At 33.4% G+C, this 15847-nt stretch overlaps 1 protein-coding gene across 2 annotated transcripts in view; it reads left to right on the forward strand.

Annotated features, from left to right (window-relative positions):
* Positions 1 to 7401, forward strand: part of LOC119640914 (acidic leucine-rich nuclear phosphoprotein 32-related protein 1) — a 30027-nt gene extending 22626 nt beyond the window's left edge. For both annotated transcript variants that reach the window (XM_038039259.1, XM_038039269.1), the window contains exons 2-6: positions 2977 to 3515; positions 4427 to 5156; positions 5920 to 6063; positions 6204 to 6413; positions 7135 to 7401. In XM_038039259.1, coding sequence (XP_037895187.1) covers positions 3513 to 3515; positions 4427 to 5156; positions 5920 to 6063; positions 6204 to 6413; positions 7135 to 7307 — 1260 coding nt within the window. In that variant the 5' untranslated portion in view covers positions 2977 to 3512 and the 3' untranslated portion in view covers positions 7308 to 7401. The remainder of the gene's footprint in view (positions 1 to 2976; positions 3516 to 4426; positions 5157 to 5919; positions 6064 to 6203; positions 6414 to 7134) is intronic.
* Positions 7402 to 15847: the final 8446 nt, after the last annotated feature.

Genomic DNA, 15847 nt, shown 5'->3' on the forward strand with positions numbered 1-15847 from the left:
TCGCTCGAAACGCGTTTCTTTCATGACATCAAACGGTTCACATTTTTCACAAAATTGCATGCGACGCAATAATGTTTGAAATATGGCTGGCAACACTTTTCATCACCAAAACACCAGCTAAAATGCCTAAGAATGTAGAAAATCGGAGAGTGTGGCAACACGCTCTTAATTTAACCTAAATTTCAATGATAATTCAACAATTTCACAGTCTCGACTGTGCGCAATAAGCGCATCGGAAAGCGAAACGCAAAGGTAAATTATTTATTCCACATCCACATTGTAAGTTATTCGAGGTACATTGGCTTACAGTGTATAAGAAATATAATTCCGGAGATCTATTCTATTTTCTTCTGCAGTTCATGCGGAAAGGAGGCGAATCGCTCTTCGCTTTGCTTTCTGAAATGCGGCGTTTCGTGTCAAACATCCGACATTGAGCTATTTTTTTCAAGTTTCATCATTGCGTTGTCTAATTTCTCTCTATTGTCATGTATCTATCTACCTATCTAATCCGCTTGAGTAGTCGAAGGCGAGGAATCTTGACTAGCAAGTCAATGGTCGTGGATTCGAATCTCAAGTGCGGTAGAGTTTTTAATAAAAGCCGATACCCTTAGATGTTAGTGCTTTTAAGAGTTTAGTCTTAGAATTTATTTCTCTGGCGAAATTAATAATAATAATAATAATAATAATAATATCTACCTATCTAAAAAATGAAAATAATAATCAATTATCTCAATTCAGTTTTCAGAAAATACAAGGTCTACATTTGACTTCGAAATGTTCGATTTTGTTTCGCAAAATCTGACGTTTTTATACCCATCATCGAAGGATGAGAAATATATTCATTTTGTCAAAACGTTTACAACGTCCAGAAGGCAGCATCTGAGACCGCCCAAAAAGTGTATATATTCTTGATCAGCATCAAATTCTAAATCGATTAAAGCATATTCATCTGTCTGTCTGACTGTCCATCCGTCTGTATAAAGTCTGTTGTAAACATTCCCCTGGCCGCAAAAATGAATCTATCGACTTCAAATTCGGCAGAGACATTGGAAGTTCTTGGGGACCAAATTCGTCGAAGGACATGCCCATAACATCACATAAACGGAGAACACTTATGTTTTTCAAAGGGAATGAAATATTGGTTTGTTGCTCATTACCCATAAACTATAGCAAATAAAAAAAATGTACAAAAATTTGAAAACATATTCTATGGGCGGTCCCTCTAGCATTTGCGCAAAAAAATTGGAAAAATTGACCACGCCTAACCAATGTGATAATGTATCAAAGTTTAATTATCTTTTCAAATCTTAATAACTCGCAGAAACAAGCTTCAAAAATCCCATAAAGTGTACAAATTCTTGGCCAGTTGCAAATCTTGAATGCACCTATACGTGTCCGCCTGTTCGTCTGCCTTTGTAGTATTTGCGGTTAACATTCTCCCGTTAACGAAAATAAAGGTATCGCCTACAAATTTGTAAAAGAATTTGGAATTGACTTGAACTTTTTAACGAACACGCCCACACTGCCCACATGCTTCTACGATAAAAGCTTTTATTTTGAAAATAGCACAAATCAAATGTGCGCACTCCATATTATGGGGTATGAGAATATTGGTTTTTTATTTCTTTTGACCTTTTTTGGGGTAAACGATGATGAATATAAAAGATTCGGCCCGGACTGAATTTAATTTTCTCACTTATTTGATTTCTACCTGTTTAATCTAATATGTACGGGTTGAGGTTGAGGCTGAGGTTCCTCTGGTTGGCTTAAGCTTACATATGTACCTCTTTGAAAATAACCCATTCATATCAGATCTCTGTCATATTAGATTTCTGTTGATTTATTTACCCTTTGTCAATTTCCCAAGAATTGGGAAGAGGGGTCTTTATTATATGACACCGAGCGAATAAGGCTCATGATTACCAAGCCAGTGATTGCGGGTTGGAATCTCAAATACGGTTTGGACATATCTGATCGTAGCTATCGATCGCATACGACCATCATCTTCCTATCTTTTTCTGACCATCAATGTGTTGCACATTTTTGTGTGATTTTCCTAATATTATCTTGTTCCTTGCGTGCAAAGAAAACTAAAAACGAGTAAGAAAATTATATTCGGTCATAAACGAATTTCTTATATTAGTCGCAATTGTCTTAAAAAGGATTAAGAAAAAAAGGAAAAGAACTGAATTTCCATACTCTTTATTATTGTGTGGGTCTTTTTTTGTAAAATAAAAGTGGACATTTTTATCGTGGATCTAGTGTAGTGCATGACCAACGAGGGAAAAAAAAACTTACTTTTTGGTGCATTTTAGGCGTGTCTTTCGTTCGGTTTGGAGTCATGTTTATTTATGCGGACGAGAAAATGCTTACCTTGGATACTACATAGTTTAGTAGCCGGACAGATAGACATATGGACGGAAAATTTGACACTAGTTAAGAATGTGTATACTTTGCGGGGTTCTTGAAGCTTGGTTCTAGGCGTTATAACGGTTTTCACACAAAAATTATATTGCGCCACACCGAAAATGAAGCAGAGGCTGTGACGGATCTTTTCTCCTTTTGTACACTTGCTAAACGTGCTGTAGTTTGTAAGCAGCAAACGAAAAACCAATGCTTTTTCCCTTTAAGAGATGGAGTTGTTCTTAGTTTACGCGGCACTGTAAAAGTGTTTTTCAACCAAGTTCACCCGTTTTCCATACGTCCATCTTCACGCCAGAATTTTCATTGTGAGAGAGAGTGTTTGAAATTGGACGGACGGACGGACAAATGAACATGCTTAAATCGATTCAGTATTTGATGCTGATCAAACATATATATATATATATGTATATGGTGGGCACTGCAAACGTTTTGATCGAGTCCTCATCCTTCGGTAATGGTTAGAGAAGGACTTTCTTCCAATGTTATTTTCGCTCGCACCAACACTTAATAACGAAAACAATAATTTCTCTTTTCTCCTTCTCATGGGTATAGGTAACGAAATATTTCAAAATTAAAGTTGATATCTCGCCTCTAATGTATACACGCACATACTCATTGATAAGCCATACAAATAAATGTTAAGGGGAGCGTAACTTTAATCTGAGAAAGAGGAAATAAGTAAACGGATTTACGGTTAGTGTGCCATAGATATAAATAAAATCAGTGTCAATCAGGCCAGCACCAGTCAGTCAGTCGGTCCATCAAGCGGCAGTAAGCGATGCAAGAAGAGTGTAATATTAACAATAGCAATAACAACAACAGCAACAGTCAACGACGAAAAGAATGACAATTTCTAAACTAAAACAAAAAAGGAATAACATAGGGATTTGAAATTACGAACACGAACACAGCTTCAACTCATTCAATCCCTCTAATTGTATATATATATATATATATATATATAATCAAGTTTGTCAGATCTAGATTGTATTTATAAAAATACCGTCAAGTTGGAAGGAAAACGGTTATTCTCGGCAGTGAATAATTTTTTTGCTGGTTCATCCATTGCCCGGGAATTGAGGCAACTAATGGTAAGAAATATCGCATCTATGCATATATCTATAGCGAATCCCGAAATCGATATTGTTAAGAGAAAAATCGATTTTCAATTTATTTCATTTCGTTCCGTTCAGTTTATTTGTTTATCAAAAATACTGAGAAAGTGTCGGAAAAAAGTTATTAAAGCGATTCTTAAGAATATCTAAAAAAGGAGAGGACTTTATTTTTTCAAACGCTGCGCAAGCATCTGGGACTTATGATAGGATGAAGAGAGAGACTCCTTAGGTCTGGTGCATCGAAATTTCCTTTTTGTTTCAAAATTGCAATCATTTCTGATGGATTTGATTAAACGATTAAACGATCCGATTAGATAAAGAACACCATCTATAAGAGATGAGTAGGAGCGGCTCTGCGTTCGCTGGCTATGACATTTTCCGATAGATATCGTTGTAAGCAATTAATTTTGGAGCTCTAGCAACTCTCAGCATTCAAAATGGTTTGTTGACATGGCGCTGGAGCAGCAGCGTTTCACTAAATCCTCATACGACTCATTTTGTGCAGTATTCGGGCGTCAAGCATGTTTGTCCTTCTAATTATGCCTTAATGATTACGCAAATTTTAAGTTTATCTTTGAACTCTGTACTTGGCAACAGTCGATGAAAATCTCGACGAAGTGATCAGAATGAAACCAAAATCCGAGAAATCACATTTTGGCGATCACTTGCGATACGATTTCGCTAACGTCTTTCTCCTATCTATTTCGCCCCTGACGTACACTACATATATATCTGTTTTGTTGTATCTGCTCCGAATACGTCACCATTCTCATAACACGCAAGGTTCTCCCCGCTTCGCTATAGAGCTATGCACAGACTCAATTTAGAAGCATTTGTTTTGTTTTTGGTTTTCATGTTGCTTATGCATATTGCATAATTTGCTTTAGACCAGAAATACTTCGGTTACGGGTGATGACGAGATTGCTGAACTTGGCGACAATATTAATCAATTATCGGCTCGTGAGGAATACGAGGAAGAACAGAATCATACAAAATGCACAGATATGCAAGAGAACACTGCCGTTGCTGCTTCCAGGGATGACGTAGAATTGCCGGTCTCAGTTTTAGAACGGCAAAAGACTGTGATGTCAACTACGAAACAGACTAGATTATCGCGAAGAAGTAAAGGTAACGAAGTAATGATCATAAAAGATGATCAAAGCACACATAGACAACGGAATTATCAACGAAAGTCGGCTAATAGTTATGAGAGTACAACAAAATCAACTAAACAGCATCAGCAATACTATCACAATAAACCGATACCCAATACCCGGGTAACTTATGTTCGGGATTGTTCAGAGGAAATTGTCTATGACGCCAGTGATAACGGCGACGAAGACAATGAAGACAATGATGTGGAAATAAGATATGCCGTAGATAGCGATGAGGACGATTTGATGCCTGAATTAGAGGATTATGACGAAGATATCGATGAAGAGGATGATGACGATGTCAGTGGAGGTCGTAAAAAGAAGAAGTTTAGTTTTATTTCTAGCAGATCGATGGGTGGTAAACATAAGGCACGCACACGACAATTTTCCAAGCAACGCACAATTTCCAGTGAATCTCAAGAGGGTTCTACTGGTCGCATCATATCCAAAGGTCAAATGAGAGGTAACCGAAATTTCACTACATACTTTATCTGTATCTTCCTTCTATCCTTTCTTCCTCGCGTTTGCATTTTCGCGTTGCATGTTCGCGTTGCATGTTCGCGTTGCATATATTTTCGTAAAATCTCGCCAATAAAGTTCTTGCCCCCTTTTCAGGAGTCATCGCCATATCGCATCATGGCGGCATGGTATCATTTTCCTTTCAGCTCTGTTTAACCTTTTTGAACACTACCCCTCAATCAGGGAACAATACTCGCGAAAATTCGCATTCAGCCATGAAAAAAAAAAAAACCTTATGAGCTATAAGTGTCTTGTACATGGCGCCAGAAATTCATGAAATTTGCGCAGTTAACTCAAGAGCAAACTGCAAGAAGTGAAGAGACTACTATTGGTAGATTCGAAATTATTAATTAACTACGCCCATCGCTTATGAAACTTGAAATTCGCGTAATCGATTATCAGCAACAACAATCGATTTAGTATTGAGACGAATTGCAAGATTTCTAATAGATGTCACGCCCAAGGACGATACGATGCTTAGCTTACAATGCATTGAAACGAAGTAGGGTGTATGGCGCGCCTATAAAATACTATGCAAATCTTTAAGGAACTAAGCACACTTACATATGTCGTATAAGGGAAATTATTTAGATTTTGATTTTCGGTTTTTTTAATTTCGTCTTTTGTTCTATGATAATATGAGACGCTTCGACAAGTGCTTAAGTATTTTCCCCATGCCTTTGTATGTGATATTTTCGTTTGTATAGAATTTCGTGAAGCTTTCCGCTTATTCGATAAGGATGGTGACGGCTGTATTACGAAAGAGGAGTTGGGCACTGTCATGCGTTCATTGGGTCAGTTCGCTCGTGTCGAAGAGTTGCAAGAAATGTTGCAAGAAATCGATGTTGATGGTAAGTAACATTGTTCTACAATCCAATTGAGAAATTTTTTTTTTTTTTGTATTTAGAATGCGATGCGAAAATATTTGCCTTTAATGCAATTACGATAATATTTAATCGGAAATATTTTTATTTGCAAATTTTCTTCACAGGCGACGGTAATGTTAGCTTCGAGGAATTTGTTGATATCTTATCGAATATGGCCTATGAAGATAAATCCGGCCTATCAGTGGCCGATCAAGAAGAACGCGAGCTACGTGATGCTTTTCGAGTATTTGATAAACACAATCGCGGCTATATAACCGCATCCGATTTAAGAGCAGTACTGCAATGTCTAGGCGAAGATCTGGATGAAGAAGATAGTAAGTAAGAAAAGATATACTTTTCGGGAATAGTCAATACTCAGCAATACTCAAATTATATTTAAATTTTTGGTGATATCCATACAACGCATACGATCATTAGCAGCTTACTGATCGTAGTATGCTCATTGCAGTGCCATTTCTTGTTAGCGAATTATGAAATTGTTATTGTAATAACTTGGGGAAATGGATAATAATATGCAAAGCACGGGCACATCAATTAGTCGTGATTTGATATAAACGATAAATGCGGTGGTAAATGAAAATTCAAAAATCGGTTTTGAGATTAAATTCTATCAAGAAAATACTACTATAGATATTCTTTGTGGCATTTTGATTTTTATGCCGGACGTCATTTATGTTAGTCGTAGAGTATGTTACATATGCGCAGATGGGTGTACACAACATTGCAACAGGCTTGAGATAAATTCATCTGTTCTGATAGCTATCGATTCACAATCGCTTTCTGGGCGATTTTGATGAAACATTTAACACCGATCTCTTTTGCCAATCAAAAATGATCTAGATCTGACCACTTTTTTGATTAATTCCCATATAACTAACGTTTTATTTTGAAAAGTCATTGCACAAATACCAAGTCTTAAACGAAATGGGGTAGGGTATTTAGTGGTCGGCCATGCCCGACTATAATGTTCTTACTTGTTTTACTTATCAATTATTTTTTTTAATGGTTTATATTTTATTTTTTAACTATTTTTAGTTGAAGATATGATTAAAGAAGTCGACGTTGACGGTGACGGTCGTATTGACTTCTATGAGTTTGTACACGCTCTGGGTGAACCGGAAGATTCACAGGATAACGACGAAGAGGAGGAGAACACTACATCGCCGTTGCCGACACCAAAATCAAATGTTTCCCTTACATATGATTAAATACTTAATTAATTCTCAATATAAAAAAAAAACTCGAAATTAATAACATAAGGTAAAGAAATCCTTGGCGAAAACTGAAAAATGAAAAAAAAAACACAAAAAAAAAAAATTGAAGAACAACATTGAAAAATAGCAGACTTTTTAAATTCGAAATTTTAAAAATTGATAAAATAGTTTAATATTTATTCAATTTTCTTAATGAAAAAAATACTTAAAAACAAAAAAAACAAAAATACAAATTTTTAAATGATTAAAGTGTTTTCAATTTTAATTTTCGAAATGCAAAAAAAAAGAGAAGCGAATAAATAAAAATGAAATAATACATATATATAACAAACATATCAATTCATTCAAAACATACTTTTAAACTATCAAAGTAGAAATCAAAAGAAATCTTATAAAAATTTAAATGAATCTTCTTCGTCTTTGTGTCACCTTTAAAGGAACACTCATCGGCTACATTTCAAATAATTAAAAACAAAAATTACATTACAAAAATATATATATAAAAAAATCAAATTTAAAAATATCTTCAATTTCAATTTTAATCATCATGAAATCTTACATAATAATAATAACATGATACCGAAAGAAAAAATAATCAAAAATAAATAAATATATATATATATATATATATATATAGATATATATAAATATATATATATATATAATAATGATAATAATAAAAATAAAAAAAATGCTTTTTAAAGAATTAATACATCTCTTATTAAAACTAATTGTAAATTTATTGAATCTTTAACAAGATAAAAAGCAAACTTGATATATCTCTTAATATTATTATTAAAAATACAAAATTAATAAATATTTCAATTTAACAAAATCAATCAAATTGAAATTTTTTATATATATATATATATATATATATATATCATGCAGAGATACAGACGCGGTCTAGATTCTCTGGTTCTGGTAAGTTCAGTCATTTTTATATGTAAAACAATCCGTTCAATTTGTATGTGTGTATGCGGAATAGAGGCGACTCGCTCTTCGCTCATCCGACATTAAGTCATTTCCAAGTTTCATCATTGCGTTGCCTAATTCCTCTCTATTGTTGTCATATATATATATATATATATATGTATCTGCCTATCTAAAAAATGAAAATAATAATCAATTATCTCACTGGCCGATATAAGCTTGTCTCGCATTTTATCGATGTGACCGTCTATCCGTCTTCTATTCTTATATTCATTTTTGAGATATTTTGATGCAAATCTAAATACAACGACATCTTTTGACACAAGGACGATTCCGCATCGGGTCACTTTTTCGACAACTTCCCATATAACGGTCACAGTATAATATTTGTACTTGATTTTCTTTAGATTTGTGCCATTTTTAGAGACAGATTACACCCATTTTTTTAACTTAATTCATAAATTCAACGAAGAAAAATCCGTATGTCGTCAGAGCATATAATCTTACAAGAGACAATAAACAACGGCTGAGTTACGGTTCTCATTAACAATGTAGTTGATGTGACAACAAACGTAAAAATGAATGCGACCGTATTTTTTTTTTATTTTTTTTTTTTTTTGATTTAAACGCATCCAACTACCTTTCGTATTGAGTTAAATTTTGGTTTCGCATGTACAAGGAAATGTATATGATATCGTCGTTACGTATATATATATATCATATAATGAAGCAAATAATACGATTAAAAATTGAAAATTATTAACGTTCAAGTTAAGTCGATATCGAGAACTCTCAACCTACATCCGAATCGAGCAGCCATACTATTCTCACCAATAGTATATCGAATGTATGTATATGTATAAATTAATTGATAAATTTAAAATACCTTCAACTGGTACGTGTGTACGTAGTGTGTAAGAGCTAAACATTTGAATTTATTCAGTAGAAGTTTTTTAATTGCACATAGTTGAGAACATTTTCATTTCATGTTCAGTTTGTTTTGTTTATTTTTAGTGAATATTGGAAACTCGTTCCATAGTTAGTTGCTAATGAGAAGTTGCACAAATATGTTACATTCATGCAAGTTTACTACGATACTGCGATGCAATGTGGAATACAAAATCATAACAGTTAGTCTACAATGAGTATTTTCCTTCAATTTTCATGAAAGGATCTGAGTTATTCCTGTCTGTCTTTGATCCCTATCTTCTACATATTCAGTACCCATTGGCAGTACACTTTGTCTTATTAGGCAACAGATTACTTCAACTCTCTTATATGGCGTTAATTACAATTAGGTGACCTCTAAATCCCACTACACTAGTAGAGGCTTCTAGATTGGGAAAGGTTCTGTAAAATTTCAATGCAACTTTGTTACTATTATGTAATGAATGACAGCGTGTTCGTTGCATTCGAATGAAAATCAATATATCCCGAAAAAAGTTATGACCCCCAAATTAGATAATACCCTTCATCCATTTCGGCGAATACGATTCTCCCATTTTTCATTTTTTCATAAAATATCAAAAATTATCATATAAAAGCGGGGTAAACAAGAGTCGCGACTACCAAATCAGTATGCGGGGCATCAAAGCTCGGCGCGATTTGGCCGCAATCCTTGATTCGTAGTTGTAGTGAACACTTTGCCGATAGAGGTGTAACATTCACCGATTGGATTACTGTCCCAACCGATTTTATCTTTCATCAATTTTTTCCAATCATTGTCGCATTGCAGCGTATAGGGTGCATTCCTCGGAACGATTGAAAAATATTAAGTTTTTTTTTTTACTATTGGCAAAGGTCTAATAAAGGAAACGAAACGTTGTCTCTCTCTGTTGTAGCTAAAAATGGGATAAACAAAAGTTTATTTATCAACATTGAGGTTATGTTCTACCTTCGAAGTTATCCTATCCTATCTATCCTAAATATGATTTTAATTAAATTGTAAAACAAAATGAACAGAAAATTCCCTCTAAGCACAATATGTCCTAAATTACTTAATTACGTCCAACTTAAAGCATTGCAATGACTGACGAAGGAGTAAACATCCTTGAGATTGAAATGTTCGAAAAAAAATTTAACAGCAAATCATTAAATCACTTACACATCACATATCTCAGTGCAAGTTCACGAAGTAAAAGTTTTCCAATTTTGCGCTTTAAATATAATTAAACTTTGTATACAATCGTTAATATCCGTTGATGTGGCTCCTGTTCCCCCTCGCGTACAGTCGATGTGAGAATAGCTTAACGTGAGTACCGGCCTCGTGCCTTATCCCCGCGATATTCGCTAGTGCAGGCGATCGGTGCAACCCCCTTAAGCGAGACAGTCCCTATAAGCTAGGGGACCCATTATTTCTCGATTTAGAGTTACCCGTGTATAGGTATATAGAAGAAGAAGAAGAAGAAGAAGAAGAAGAAGATAAAGATATTTACATTTGGCTTTCAATGAAATTTTGCTCTGACTTTATTCTGAATATTTAAGTTTTATTATAGATTTTATACGAACCGACTTATGAAAAATCAACTTTATTATGCAAGACATTCTAGTCCATGGATTTGTTCAATCGATGAAACCCATTCCATTTCCGTCACATGGGTGGATGTGAGTTTAATTTTATATTTTGAAAAAACTCTCATGCAAATGGCAATTAAATATCGTGTTGTTCTTGTCTATTAAGGGATGGATACACTAATATTATGAAATTGATTCCGCTATTCCGATCTCCTTAAGAATATATATCACTAGCCTTATGGAATCGGTATGACGCCTTATTATTATATATTATAGATACTTAACAAATCTGATATAGCAATTTTTGGTATTTTAAAGCTTATTTTTTTCTATATATCAACTTTTAATACACAGGCAAGCACGCACAATCGTACGCACGTGTATATGAAAATAGCAATTTAAAATTTTGTGCACATATATGCACGCATGCTGCTCATGATAAAGCCAAGAAGTTTTAAATAAAATAAATGAACGTAAGCTAGAAGAGTATTGAAGAACGAACGGTTAAACATATATATACATATTAATATACATACATATATACATACATACATACATATGTATATAGATAAGAATGTACATAAAAAAGTGTAAAAATAAAGTGCTTTAAGAGTTTAAGATATATTTGAACATATATAAATAAGTGCCCGAAAAATGTCTTCTTCTTGTTTTCTCTAAAATATTTTAAACTGAGTTTATAGGACAGTGTGCACGTATCGTATATGAAAATATATCTACTAAGCAATACAATAGTGCCAATGATTGTGAGAGAGAGAAAAAAAGAATAGAGGAACGTAATAACAGCAAGCACATAACATCCATTCCCCCATCCATCCATCCATTCATTCATTCATCCACCCACACATATTTTATAAAGGATTTCTCAGACATTAAAACGACATAAATATAAGTCATGAATAGAATTCACACTCTGACACGCATTAAGGACACAAAATATGCATGTCGATGCATGCATGAGCAAAAGAAAAGCACCGGTAGTATGGCTGTGAGAGATGGAGAGAGACAGACAAAGATAGACAGATAGATAGATAGATAGATAGATAGATAGATAGATAGATAGATACAAAGAGAGAGAGAGAGAGAGAGAGAAAGAGAGAAGAAGAAGAAAGAGATAGAGGAAATTATAAAGGTTAGAGAATACATTTAATAGACTTATTTCACTTACAAACTAACATACATACAAACGCACACTCATATGCATGCACTTTGTCTCTATCTTTTGTTGTCTTCAAACATGAATAGAATAATTTATGGCCTGTGCATATATATATTGCGCAAATAATCTCTGCAGAAATATAAATAAGAACATATAAACGCGCACAGACACACACACACACACACACGCAGTCTTCATAACCGAAATGTTTATACAGCCTAAGTATCATTGATTGTAAACAAGGACATTAATAAACAGTTTCTTCAATTATTATCATTATAACAACAACAACAACAACTAGTTGTATAACTACAGTACTAGCAGCAGTAATAGAAAGTGCATAAATGATGGCTTGGTGGTTGATTTCTGTCTATAAACGAATATACGTACGTATGTACATAAGTTCGTATACAACGTACATATGACAACGTACAATTATTCATGATGATACTTGAAATGAATGTCAAATCGTTTAAACCATTTCGTTATCAAATAATTGCTGCCAAGATATATGTGTATACATGTCATACATGTGTACATATATAAAATGTATGTACATTAAGGCCTCATCTTGAAAGTTAGTTTTGCCGTAATTTAAAGTCAAGCTAGTGTGTTTGGTTTAAAGACCCAGAACAAATTTTAAGCGCAACCCAATTTTTTGCAAACTTTATACATTTTTTTTTTTTTAAGTTTTACCGAAAATATATTTTAGTCAATATTCGTTATGTATATATATATATATATATATATATATGATATACCGGATATTACATATTTCTATATCAAATCCTTGCTCATTTTATATATCTCTAAAATGGAAAAAAAAATCTTTTATCCAGAAATATATTTGCACGCGATGTAAACGAAAATAAATATTTGCATAAAAAATGATTTTGATTACAGTCACGCGTGACGAGCACTTCGCAAGTTAAGATTTTATCCAATATATACATGGAAGCAATTTATACGGCGTCCGAATATATCATTTTAATGAGATTAAGACCAAGTTATTCACCTATTAAACGTGTGTCGATATCGACCGAACTATTTGATGATGACTGTCTGATGCATTCTTTGCTGGGGAGGATAAAATTTCGCATAGTCTAGTGAAAGCCGCAACAATGTATCTCTCCCCATCTCTCTTTTTTCACCTCCTTTCTTTCTTTCTATCTCTACTTTTCTCTGGCACTCGCATTTTCCTCATTTTCCTCATTTTGACCCGGTTTTCTTCCTTCGAAAATTACGAAAGTGCAAGATATCAGAACCAGTTGGTTTCGGGTCCGCTTCGAATTTTCATTTAAAACATGATAACACCACTCACTCTTTCGCATCATCTTCCGCTTATGTAGAGGCAAACAAAACTTGCCAATGAAATTGCAATCTGAGATGCAATTAAGAGAGAATAAATATCGCAAGCGATATGAATGAGTTAGTATGCAGTCAACGTCTAGACGATAAATTTAAACAAAAACACTTTTTAATCACAAAACACACAGCAGCTATGTCGATATAAATTGGAAAACGTAATAATATGCATATGAAATTCGAAAAGCAACTGCTCTTTAGATTCTCATCGATGAAAGGATTTAAATAAATTGTATTTAACTAAAATGCAATAAATAACATATCGAATAGTTTAATAATAAATTTTTACATTTATGTAACAACATGTATTTCTCTCAATATATGTATGCACACAAATCGAAAAATCCTTATTATATGTTATATAACAGGTAATAAATAATTGATCGATTTTACTGCAAGAAAAACTATAACGAACAAAAATTGCATGACAGATATTAATAGCGCTGAGTGAATGTAACTTAGGTAAAACGAAAAAAAAATTCTTCTTTTATTTAAAATCACTTTTCATTCAAATGAATTCAAAATTACGTTAAAATTTAAACGTTTCTTCGGACATCATCTTCACCTAAGCTCAGTCTTAAATTCTCTCTTTCCGGTTCGGTCAGAGTCAGCAAAATTCTAATCTGCCCATCTAACTGTATATAGGATAGGATTGCGGTTGTGTGCGAATGTTAATAACAATCAGCAATCAAGTGATAATCTTTTGATAAATCCAGTCAAGCCTGCGGTGTTCCCAATTTCCTAAAGTAATTTGTCAGCAATACGTTACATATATCTGTCCCCGTTTGCTCTATCTATCTAAAGTCTGTCAATATGTCAAGACTATTTTTTTCAAATTTTTTATACTGAAAATTTTTGGAATTAAGGATTAAAGCTATTAATAATGGATTCAATTGAATTACTTTTGCGATCGTCTTCCATATAAAGTCGTTATATGAAAAAAAAAAAAACAAAAAAAAATTTGCAAATTTTTAAAAATTTCTCAATAAATTTCGAGAAAAATAAATGTTGCAAAATTTTGGGATCCTCTCTCACATAGACTTTCCATCTTTACAAAAAATTAATTCTTATATCTCAACAATGGTTAATTGTTAACATTTTATAAAGGAAATTAACTCGATCGGATATAAATTTGCGATATGGTAAATTTGGACTATATATCCCGTTCTTTGAAGACAAGTCTAAAATTCGAACCGTTATCCGCTATATACGTCCAAGTAAGTAACATTAAACGATAAATTTCTGATAAGAATTTATTTTTTCAGGTCAAATTTTTGCGATTAATAGTAATTTTTAGAATTAAAAAAAAAAAAAAAAAAAAAATTGAAAATTATGTTTTAATTTGCACGTTGAGCTCTCTCGGTCGGCGCTAGCTTTCATTAAACCCTGGTCTAGAAAGCTTAATGATGACACAAGAAGACTATAGATGAGCTTAGTCAGACCAATAGTCGTGTATGCCTATGTTATGTGGTCTCCTTTCTATAGATGTTGTATGTAGTAGTTCAAAAGTAATTCTTGCCGCTTGTCTCTCTGCCTCCTTATGAAAGTAGATTGCATCTGCTAGCCTCGCCGTAACTCGAGAAACGTAGATATCGAACTCTTTAAAATCGATCAAAAAAACTATTCTTAATACGCGCGCGTTATCTATGTCGTATTTAAATTAACTTGCAATCTTAACATGTTGCGCATGACTCGAAAACTAACTGGTGTTGTTTGCTGTTATCGGTTGCCAAGCGTTGTCTTGTTTGCAATAACTTAGGCGTTCACTCAACACTCGGAACACTGTACCGGCTGTGAGTGTGCCTCTGTGCTAGACGTGCCCCTGCTTCTTTTTCTTTTTTTTTTTTTTTGTTTTTCTCTCTTATTTACTTATATACGAATTTTATTCATCTACTTCTTTTTCTCCCTCTCTCTTTATATACTTACTGTATTAGTGTATAAGATTTGAATTTACTGTTAATTTGTTTTAGCTGAGCTTCATGTGCGAATAAATAAATTAATAAGAAATGATAATAAAAAGAAAAAAACAAAAAAAATTGATCGAATTTAGCGAATGAAAAACCTTTGTATCATTCATTGTCATTAGTGCGCCGCTTGTAGATGCGCTGATGGCATTATTCACACATTCGCTAAATAATTGAATAATCGCATTAATTAAACGAAGACTTGCAAAAATTCAGGCTTCTAAAAAGAGCTACGGGTCGTAATATGAATGATATATGGTTTTCCCTACATAAGATTTACAATAGAGTAACGCTTCAACAGATATTGAAATTTTTGCTTGAAAACGCATATATGACAAATTGTGGAAAGAAGAAGAAAAGAAAAAGAGTCGTCGAGATCATCGCTATGTCATTTAAAAAATAAATATATATATATTTAGATTTACAAAAATGACATATCGTACACTCATCATTTCGTTTCGGCAAATTCGTGGAAATGCACTATGTCCACTATAAACTCGAATCGTTTCTGCAGCCTGTGATATCCATAAAATATTGAGCGTATTATCAGCCATTAAAATTGATCTAAATAGTTAACGTTC

The sequence above is a fragment of the Glossina fuscipes genome, unplaced genomic scaffold (genome assembly GCF_014805625.2).
Source record: "Glossina fuscipes isolate IAEA_lab_2018 unplaced genomic scaffold, Yale_Gfus_2 0, whole genome shotgun sequence".
Lineage (NCBI taxonomy): Eukaryota > Metazoa > Arthropoda > Insecta > Diptera > Glossinidae > Glossina > Glossina fuscipes.